The following is an 11404-nucleotide window of genomic DNA, read 5'->3' as shown; positions in this document are numbered from 1 at the left end:
TTCTTCTTTGACCCACCCAAAACACATCATTTTGGGGGTAGACAATGTAAAAAAAAAAAAAACTGTTGGTTTTCATTGGTGTGGGGCCCGTATGTTACTGTTCATACTTTTGTTTGCTCATGAGCTAATTTCTAAATGCTCACTGATGTAGTTTGTTTTTTTTTTTTGCTTTTTGCTCATAAAATTTGCTCATAAGCATTTTTTTTTCTCATTGTGGTGAATGCTTTAAGGAGAGAACAAACACATATTATAAAGAGACACATATCATTTTTGTGCCGGGGTCATTGATCAGTTCGGAACCGAGTACCTGCGAAACCCTACAACTGATGATTTGGCCCGAATACTGCATCAAAATGAACTGCGTGGTTTTCCAGGCATGATAGGCGGCATTGACTGCATGCATTGGGAAGAAGAACTGTCCAACGGCTTGGAAAGCGCAGTACGCCAGTAGAAACAAGAAAGCAACACTAATACTGGAAGCCGTTGCGGATTAGGATTTATGGATCTTCCATTCCTTCTTTGGTATTCCCGGATCTTGTAATGATCTTAATGTGTTGTACCATTCACCAGTGTTCGATGAGATTATGCACGGTCGAGCTCCTCCGGTAAATTTTACAGTTAACGGCCATGAATACAACATGGCTTATTACTTAGCCGACGACATTTATCCAAAGTAGGCAACTTTTATTCAGGGTATTACACACCCTCAACTTCAGAAGGATAAAATGTTCGCTGACCACCAGGTTGCTGCTCGGAAGGACGTTGAAAGTGCTTTCGATGTTTTGCAAGCTCGATTTGCAATAATACGAAAACCGTCACTGGCGTACGATGAGGACATACTGCGGGACATAATGAAAGCATGTATCATTATGCACAACATGATTGTTGAAGATGAGCGCCACAACTACACTCGAGCCGAAGTTCTAAGAAGCTTCTAGAAGAAGATCAACAAGAATTAACACCACCATCAATGTCTACAACGCCACCATTTGAATTCAACATAGGCCGACCTACCAACTTTGACTTTAACTCATTTCTACAACGAAAAGCTTCCCTCCGTGATAGACAAATTCATCTATCTCTAAAAAGTGATTTAGTCGAACATATTTGGTTACAATACGGGCCAACTAATTAGGGAAAAATTAGCACGACTTAAATAAGGCCAAGTAATATGGCCTACCCACTTGTCCGTACGCAGTCGGTTTCTTTTTTAATTGTTTTGTTTATTTTATTCCCTAAGTTTAATTATGCATGACGGTTCAAATGTAATCGTTTCTAGTAATGTACCGTTCTTTTTTTTTAAAAAAAAAATAAAAACATTTACGAAATTTTGAGCGTTGTGTTACAATTATTTCATCTAACGTACATAACTTAACGACAAATTTTACCAATAAAAACGACACAAATAAAAAAAATTAAATTACACAAATTTAGACTAGTTTTTATTTATTTGGAGTAATATTGTTAAAATAAAAATCAAATTAATAAATAAAGAAGTGTTGTGTAGGAGAGAGAAAGTAATGGTGGGGTATTGAAAAAGTAAGAGAGAGAGTAGTGGGCAAGCATTATTTTTGCTCACCGTTGGGAGAGAAATTGTGAAAAAAAATTGCCCATGGGCAAAACTGATTTGTTGAAAGAGAAAGTGGGTAGAGATATAGTGGGTAAGCATTTTTTTTGCCCACCATTGGGAGTGGTCTAAGTCCGTCCAAAAAATGAGCAAGTTTTTAAGGAGAGAACAAACACATATTATAAAGAGCATTATTGCCCGAAAAAGGGTAAGTGATTAAATGTGTGCTTTCATCCCATAAAAGGATTACTTGCTCGTAAACAACTTGTACTTGTTTGTTCACGGATTAAAACATATACGGATTTTTTTCAGTATATTTTTGTAGATTTTGACCCATTATTTTAAATTGTTAAATTACTCAGTCGTTAATATTTTTCTTTAGAGATATTACTAAAAATTGATTCAAGAATATAATTGTCATAATAATATTGACAAGTCAAAATCAAGAAGTCAATTCTAAGTTTTTAGGTAAGGAGTAATCGGGGAGTTGACCTAATTTCTTAATAAGAGGGGTACCTTAAGAAAGAAACTTTAATGTCGAAGCAATTAATTTCTTGGACCTTATAAAGTGGTTATTCAGCAAAATTAGGGATTTGTTAAACATCGCCCGCGTTTTTCTACATAAAGCCCACATTTTTTAAAAATGTTGACATTATTGCCCTTGTTTTAATTTTTACCGAAAATAAAATTTTTCACTCATAAAAAATGTGGAGTAGGACTGGATCGCCGAGTGAAACCGAAGAGCCCTCAACGTCGGGTAGATGCACCGGAGAGACGCCGTTGACGCCGGAAAAGGAGGTACGAAGCCATCTAAAACCACGAATTGGCGGCTGGCGTCCTGCCGGGACGCCGTGACCGTAGTGGTGGCGCCTAGCCAGGACGCCGCCACCGTAACTCTGGCGCCTGGCCAGGACGCCGCCACCGTGGCCGTGGCGTCTGGCCAAGACGCCGCCGCCACGGTGGCGGCGTCCTGGCCAGGCGCCACCGCCACGGTGGCGGCGTCCTGGCTAGACGCCACCGCCACGGTGGCGGCGTCCTGGCTAGGCGCCACCACTATTTTTTATTTTTTTTTTTTTAATTTAATTTAAAATTTGTTTATTTTTTTTTTTTTTGTGTTACAATTTTTTTCTTTTTTTTTTTGTTTTGTTTTTAATTGTTTTAATTTGTTTTTGTTTTTAATTTATTTATTTTTTATTTTTTTTTTTACAATTTTTTTCGTTTTATGTTTTTTTTTTGTTTTTTTTTTTTGGTTTATTTTTATTTATTTAATCTAAAGTTTTGTTTATGTTTTTTATTTTTGTGTTTTGTTTTTTTTTTTTTTTGAATACTTTTTGTTTATTTCTTTGTTTGTTGTTTATAATTTATTATTGTTTTTGCTTTTGTGCTAATGTTGTGTCAAATGTATTAATTTAATCTACTCTTATGTGATTATATTTATATGTTATTGTTGCAGGATTATGGTGGAGACGGAAATGATTATAGTGGGATTTTTGTACACGATGGTCTGTTCGAAGATGCTCAACAAGCGGTTGATTGGGCGAAACAGGTTGCAATTAGATCAGGTTTTTGTTTAGTAGTAGCAACTCATAAATCTCAACGGGATGGTAGAATGGATCGCATTTTGAGATGCGACCGTTATCGCAAAAGGGAGGAACGAGATTTCAGTCAAGCGATTCGGTTTGATACAAAGCGGAAAGGTTGTGGGTGTCAGTTCAGAGTAAAGGTTCGACAACACCGTTGCAAACATCTACAAGTGTGCAGTGATGCATTTCGGCCTTGGTTTGCATGGTCGAGCTTACTATCCGTGTACCACGGTTCTGCCTTGGTGTTCGCGTGAGACCGTCACCAGACCGGTAAGAGAGGTTGCTATTGGATTTCTGGGGCCGTCATACAGACATTTCATCCGACTGGACCTGTCACCCGATTTTCCGGTCCCACCGATTATACCAACGTGGTACACCATTCGTACAGCAAGCGTAGAGGGCTGGGATGCGTTATATCATGACCGGGTGCAGCAGTGGAACAATCTAGTTGCCTTTTCTATGTGACCTAATATTGCTATTGCTATGTTTTTCCCATTTATTTAATTTTCGGATTCTAATTTTCGTATTTAGTTTTCCCATTTAAATGTGAACCTGTATTTAGTTTTCGTATGCCCACTAATTACAACTTAAAATAAAAGTTATAAAAACTAAAAATATAATGTCAAATTCTAAGAACTTAAAAAACACAACTACAAATGTTTTATGAGACGTACCGCATCCACGGCAGTGGGCGGTGGCACATCATCATCATCGGCGTCGTCGCCGTGGTGGACGTCTCTGATCAACCTCGGGTGCGAGTGCCGGTTGTACCACTCCATGTAGTGCTGGTCACACATGGCAGCCACCCCAGTTGGCGGCCGCTGCAACTGCTCAATCCATATGCGGGCAACCATCGGAAACTGCTCCCACGTGCCAATCATGCTTGCCGGCCATTGGACGACGTACTCCTTCAACGACGCAGATCGGACGGCCTTACTGGGCCATGCTGGTGGAGGAGGAACAACTTGGACATATCCAAGCTGGCGAAGACAGCGCTGCGGCATGTACGCCTCTACGATCTCACGATACTGAATCAGTCCCGTGTAGAGGGTCCTGGGTACCCTATTACTAGGGTTCTGGCCGAAAGGCATCCAGTTCACCTGCACATTTTTTAAAATTAGTAAGATTCATACAATAAACACATCAAACTATAAAAGTAGAAATAATTTAAACACTTTACCTCTAATGGGGACATCCTGTCAAGCAATAACCGTATCGATCGCAGGCGGTCAATGGACTTCTTCTCGACACGCGGACTCCACGCACAGGCACGTGGCTGGCCATCCCCAATAGGAACCGGGTCGCGGTGTGGTCGAAACGCCGGGAAATACTCGTATATCCACGTCTGTAACAACGTCATACATCCAGTGATACCTGCCGCATCAGCCCGGCTCGAGAATCCTAACTGGCGATACATGTACGCTAATGTAGCCGACCCCCAAGAAAACTGGCCTACTCTGTCGGGCTCACACGCGTCAACTATGTCGCGTGGCCTGAGCTTGTTTCCGCTCTTATCCGGAAACAAGGTACACCCGAGAAGAAGAAAAACATATGCAGCCAGCTGTGTGTCCTGCGTCCTACGTGAAGTGGGGTGCAAACATCGCTGCAAAACTGCTGCGATCTTAACACCGCCGTGATCCCACACACCAAGTGCCGCTGTGTACAGCGCAGCCCTATCCACCGCCAACAGCTCCGCCAATAAATCTGCCTGATCCGCATCTGTGACAACAGATGCTCGGTTTCCCTCTACGGGAATCCCAAGGATGGCCTCGACGTCATGCAACATGATCGTCATCTCACCGAACGGAAGGTGGAAAGAGTTCGTGTCCGGCTGCCATCGCTCAACGAAAGCCGTGATCAGCGTCGAGTCAATCCTCTCATGCATGGTGGCAGGAAGGTGGCTCACTCTAGTGGCCCTCAATCGGCCGACCATCTCGCTCTCCTCCGGCCAAGCCTCAGCCCAACTACACAAGAAGTTACAAGTCCTCTCCCGGGTTTGGCATTTCAAAATGCCGCTATCCAAAGCCCGCTCTTGGTCCTCCCAAATACGGGTAGCGATGTGTCCTAGAAAGCTAGGAATCACACTCCCGTCTATAGGTCCCCCAGCCACCTCGCCCCTCACCACCCAAGAATCATTAACGGCCCTCGACCGTTTTCTGCTAACCGCAGACACAGTGGACGCAGATGATGTGCCAGATCTACTAACAAATCTACCATCTCTACCCTTACGCACGTCTACCCTACGCGTCTCATACACATCATCAAGCCTCTGACTGAATGGACCGTAATCATCATATGGTCCACTCTGATCGTCCACATCCTCATCTGCATCCTCCTCCTCCTCCTCCTCATCACCATCATCATCTTCATCATCCTCAGAATAGTGCACCCGTTCTCTACGAGCCGAGGCCGAAATACCACGGGATCTAACGTGTCTGGGCCCCGAGCTCTCCATTGAGTTCATCGTACTTCTCATAATGTCCATACTCTTCCCAGCCCCAGAACGAAAATACGATGCCTAACACAAAATAACAAAACATGTAATATGCAATATAAACATGTAATATAAACATAAAAAAAGTAATTAAAATAAATAAATAAAACAATATACATATGATGGAAAATAAATTAAAAACATTACAAAATATTAACAACCTAAAAATAAAAAAATTAATAACCTAATAAATAAATAAATAAAAAATTGGAAAAAACAAAGCAAAAAAAAAAATTACCCAAAAAAAACAAATTGGAAAAAACAAAGTGAAAAATATAAAATTATAAAAACTTAAAAAAAGAAGAACATCAAAATTTTAAAAAAAATTTATAACAAAAAAAAGGGAACATAAAATTTTTTTAAAAAAAACCAACAAAATTTAAAACAAAATAAAAAAAAAATCAGAAACATAAAATTTAAAATTAAAAAAAAGAAAAACAAATTTAAAAAAAAATCAAAAAAAAAATAATTATTTTCGAAAATTAAATTTCAAATTTAAAACCAAAAAAAAATTAAAAAAAAAAATAAAAAGGCGGCGGCGCCTAGGCCAGACGCCGTGACGGTGGCGGCGGCGTCTAGCCCAGACGCCACTACCACGGCGGCGGCGCCTAGGCCAGACGTCGGTGCCGTGGTTCTGGCGCCTGGGCCAGACGCCACCGCCACCGTCACGGCGTCTGGCCTAGGCGCCGCCGCCGTGGTAGTGGCGTCTGGGCTAGACGCCGCCGCCGTGGTGGTGGCGTCTGGCCTAGGCGCCGCCACCGCCTCCGACCTTTTTTTTTTAATTTTTAAACACAAAATTAATAAAAAATACCTTCTCGCCGGAAAACCGCTGTCCACCCGCCGCCTGTGCCGCCACTTCCTTGCCGGGCCGCCTCGACATCGCTCGGAAAGTTTTTTAGAGAGAGAAAGTGGAAGTAGAGAATTGAGAGAAGAAATTGTGTTTTTTACTTTGAGGGCAAAAGTGACAATTCACTCTAATTTTGTGGGCTTTATGTGGAGATTCGCGGGCGATGTTTAGCAATTGAGCAAAATTAAAGTTATTTAGATGAGAGATTGAGTTTGATCAAATAGTAGTATTTTTATTAACATGAATTGAAAGCACATGAAATTAATTCTAATTTATAACATACGTGTAAGAATGACATGGTTGAAGTTGTAAATGTCAAATATAATTTGATTTGAATCTTCAACATTACATGCATTATATAAATTTAAATTCCTGATTTTGAAAGCAATATTGATAATTAGCAAGCTGTGCATTTTCATTTTCATGTGTATATTTCTTTCATAATTCATTGTTATCCTGTTATTGTGAAGTTTGCTTAATCATAAGATGTGGACGGCTGTATAATTATTGGTCAATTAAGCTATATAATTAGGTTAGTGGCTCATAATTGTGTGTTTAATTTGTTACCTCAAAATAAGGATATCTTAAACACGTTAAAGGAACTATTCAGCTAGAGCAGGAGCACGTAATTCTTGAGATCACGTAATTCCTTTTGATATATGCCGAATTTGAATAGGGATGCAAGTGAAACGATACATACTCAGCTCTCAGTGAATCGTTCATGTTACAACACTCGTATTTTTACGCTTATCAATATATTTTATAAAATTTTACCGATTAATATTATTACCAAAAATCGCAAAACACAATGACAATATAAGAAAATTGTAAAACAAATTGTCACAATTTTATTAATGAACAAACAGTACAAAAGTATAAATACAAATTCTTATACTCTTTATGTGGCTGGTCACATGGTATGGCCATCCATAATGAGATTACTTCGTTAGTGTTATAGATGCTACTCGAATAGTGTTACTCATTATAGCCACCTATAACACTAATGATGGAGTAACAGCTATAGCACTAACCAAATAACACCTATAACACTAACCGAGTAGTGTTACTCGGTTAGTGTTACTCAGTTAGTGTTACTCGTTATAACCACCTATAAGGCTATAAAACTAATGATGGAATAACTCTATAACACTAACACCTATAACACGAATCGAGTAACATTAATTGAGTAACAGTGTAACACTTATAACATTATGCCTTTCATGCAGTCATAAGGGCTACATTAGAAGCTAAAATAGAAAATAGGGGGACTTGTAGGAGTAAGAATAACTATATTTTTTTTTTAACAATGGTCCAAAAAGGAGGCTAGCTCCCAACTGACTCAGGACTATCTATTTCTCAAACTTATATTCCTACCGTTACAGAACTTGCATTTCTAATTTCCTTTCATTTTTATATGTTAGTTTCCTTTTACTAAATATTAATTATTACACCATCTGTTTCTCAAAGTTATATTCCTACCATTATAGAACTTGCTTTTCTAATTTCCTTTCATTTTTATATGTTAAGGGCCTACATGTTTAAAGAAAAAGAAAAATCGTGATTGGAATTGTAGAGGGGGCCAAACTGCCATGGTTGAAGAAGTGGGTCTAGGAAATGATCTTCACCAAGCATTAACGAAGGTGCACTGTTTTATGTACATTCTCATTAAATTGACAAGTACATATTTACTAATCCGTAGGAACAAACCTCATTGGGACCGGTCCATATACGGCGGGTGTACTAAATGATGTTTGATTTTATTTGCATTTTGCTCAATAAATCCTTTTTTGGAGTGGTTTCACCGTTTCAGGGTAGTCTTTTAATTATTTTTTTTACTATTATAAGATTAGAAAATTTAATATAATTGTGGAAAAAATTATCATGAGTTGTGACAATCCATGCTCCATATTTGAAATTTCATTAGTTTTAAATCGAGTTATAATCTATTTTGTTTTTGTTTTATGTTGTTGATTGTATGACATAGGATGAATGATAATAAATGAGATTTGATCCTAATATTAGGTTTTACCTTTAAAAACTTTAATCCGATAAGCTATCTGGTATTTAAATTAAGCGAGTACGGAGTAATATATATATATATATATATATATATATATATATATATATATATATATATATATATATATATATACACTTGGTACAGAGTATACAGTAGTACTCCATAATAAATATGATCAACCCTTGCGGTGCCTTACAGTCTGAGCATTATGTATATGCTTGGATGTCATGGTATCAACTACTAACAACTCAGCTTCTTTTGTTTTGGCAACTATAAACCTGACCTTTCTTCCAACCAGACAATAGCCCCACTCAATATAAAGGAATGAGCTCTCTAAATGCTCATTAACTCATTACTGCATGTACAGGCAAGATTTCAACATAAGTTTGGAGCTCATGTTAGTTTGATATCCACTAGTCCTCTACTTGAACATATAAGGATCGGTCCTTCCTTCCATGTGCGGGAGGTAGAGGGCATGGCGGATTCAATTTTAGAATTGACAGTCAGATTTGTATGAAGGAGAAAATTTACATATCATTGACAACTGTAGACACCTAAAAATGTCTCCCCAAAACCAAACTCGATGATGAACAACCTTTCACCGTCATTATTGGTCGGGTCGAGTATTTAATCTCGAGAGTGCTTAAAATCCACATTCAGTCAAACATATTCAGTCCACAAATCAGTCCAAACATTTATTCAAATTTAGTCCAACCCAGGTTTTAGCCCAAACCCTTTTTAATCCATTTCATGTTATTTATTAATTAAGCCTAAACCTGAAATAAGCCCGGAACAATTGAAACGGCGCCTAAATAACACGTACTTAATGCTTAAGAAAAAAGGTTTAAATGAATTTGGACGGATTTTTGGAAAACACAAATGCCGCGACACAACAAAATATGCCGCGCCATGGCAATTTCTGTCGCGTCACGAAAATTTTCTAGGGTTTTGTTTCGCGACGCCTTCAATTCTAGGGTTCCGTACCTCACCCCTCATATTTTCTCTATAAATATGAAGCTGATTTCACCAGTTTCGGGGCACCAAATATTTCTCTCTTCCTCTCTTATGCACCAAATCATTATCTCTTTCTCTCTTATGCTCTAGCCTAAACACTAGCCTTCTCTATTCTCTCACCATACATCCCTTAAACATTCCCCGGAGTCCATACAACACCCGAAATTCTATACTTAAACTAAGGTGTAAAAGATAGAACCGACTGAGGGTTTGGACCAAATCAACTCTACTTTAATTTAATTTCAATTTGATTTATTATTCTTTGAAGTTACTAACGTTTTATTCATGATGTAGCAATTTAAAGAAGTGTGGAATGTGAGTAATTTACTAACTCAATTACTTACTTTTATTTTATATTGCTAGTATCATGATTAGGATTATTATTATGATTTGATTTGACTAACGTTATTACGGTTGAATTGCTTCCAATGTTGATGTTGATTTTATTATATTTATTGATCACCATATTGCATGTTTAAAGGGAATATGTAATTGAATATAACGCCTAATAAGATAATTTGGACAACCGGTTTAGGTTCCTTTTTAAGCTTGTTGTTTAATCAAGTGATCACGATATTTTAGATGTATGTGTTGCATTAACATTCAACCAATTTAGCCTAATAATAGTTTGGAGCAAATTGAATCTTTGTTTGCATGCCTTTGAGATCGCAGGAATACTTTTCACAATAAGAATCGAGTAAAGGCCAATACGGGCGAACGTGACTCCATGACTCACTTTGTACCATCATCCCCAATCCTACTTTTGTGGTTCCGAACCATATGGAGTTAGGTAATCTCATGGATTATGAATGGGGTGTAACCTTTACGGGTCAATCATTGTTGCCTATCGTTGTCCCTTTATCGTGGTTGCCTTAAATGATCCGTGAACGGTTTACAAGTTCCTTAAAAACTTGTTGGCGGCTCCCTACTTTATTTGTCCTAATCGTTGTCCCTAATTGTATGCCAATTCCCACTTCCTATGAGTGTCAAGTATATTCACAACATGCATAATGTAGGCACGCTTCGAATGACACCTACAAAAACCAAAAGAGAATTTAAAGTGGACTTGTCGTCTTTCATGTGAGTTGATGCTTATATCATACGTAACAAAATAATTACAAATTTGTCATATTACTCACTAATTATATTTTTGTGACCACTTATAATGGTTAAGAGAAAGACATTTTGAGACGAATGAATTATAATTGGTTTTAGAGTATTATTTATACGGAGTAAGGGAAAAACATAAGGGAGGTAATTAAGGAAGGGGGTAGACAGTGATTTTAATTTGAATGACCTTTGGTGAAAAACTTTACGAAGAAGTGTAGACATCTTATTAGTGTATTATGGAGTATTACATTCTTAACCCACCCCCCAAATTTGATCTTATAACAACACCCCCTTATATACTAGCTAATAATAGTAAAATTAATACTTCGTACTACGTAATAGAGAAGGGAGAGAGCTTATCAGATTGTTTAATATTAGATCGGATCTAGTACTAACATGAATAATACATGGTCGTTTCCTAAAGTACAATGAGGTTGGTACGAAGATAACTTTGATCATCTAGAATAATAGTATGACTCCACATAAATTATTTAAATATACAAGTATTCTTAATTCATAGTGGGTGATTTTTGACAACCAAATCCATTTTATAGATTGAATAACAAACAGCTACAAATATAAAAATCTTTTGGCAACAAGGTCAATTCCTTCGTTTGACTGTAATCTTCATGAATTTTTATTAAATTATTGTATGTTGCCACCAAAGCCTATACGCCGCATTTCTCAACTTCTTCTATTTTTTTTACTCTTAAAATCTGTTACCTTCTTTTAGAGGAGAGAGAAAACCAGAACTTCGAAGCTCTCAACA

At 37.8% G+C, this 11404-nt stretch overlaps 1 protein-coding gene across 1 annotated transcript; it reads right to left on the bottom strand.

The window, feature by feature from the left end:
• Positions 1 to 3795: 3795 nt before the first annotated feature.
• LOC110719678 (protein MAIN-LIKE 1-like) lies at positions 3796 to 6583 on the bottom strand. The gene is made up of 3 exons (XM_021898658.1): positions 6456 to 6583; positions 4331 to 5668; positions 3796 to 4250 (listed from the first exon to the last, which is right to left on the bottom strand). The coding sequence occupies exons 1-3, from the start codon at positions 6522 to 6524 to the stop codon at positions 3801 to 3803; spliced, it is 1857 nt and encodes a 618-aa protein (XP_021754350.1). The 5' UTR covers positions 6525 to 6583; the 3' UTR covers positions 3796 to 3800.
• Positions 6584 to 11404: the final 4821 nt, after the last annotated feature.

The sequence above is a fragment of the Chenopodium quinoa genome, unplaced genomic scaffold (genome assembly GCF_001683475.1).
Source record: "Chenopodium quinoa cultivar QQ74 unplaced genomic scaffold, ASM168347v1, whole genome shotgun sequence".
Lineage (NCBI taxonomy): Eukaryota > Viridiplantae > Streptophyta > Magnoliopsida > Caryophyllales > Amaranthaceae > Chenopodium > Chenopodium quinoa.
This window is presented reverse-complemented; position numbering and strand designations above follow the sequence as displayed.

Bases quoted from the DNA above. Each gene is read 5' to 3' on its own strand.
- LOC110719678 (XM_021898658.1), bottom strand. From the start codon at position 6,524: ATGTCGAGGCGGCCCGGCAAGGAAGTGGCGGCACAGGCGGCGGGTGGA. The intron at 5,669-6,455 runs GTATTTTTTATT...ATTTTGTGTTAG, and splicing joins AGCGGTTTTCCGGCGAGAAG to GCATCGTATTTTCGTTCTGG. The intron at 4,251-4,330 runs GTAAAGTGTTTA...AAAAATGTGCAG, and splicing joins ACAGGATGTCCCCATTAGAG to GTGAACTGGATGCCTTTCGG.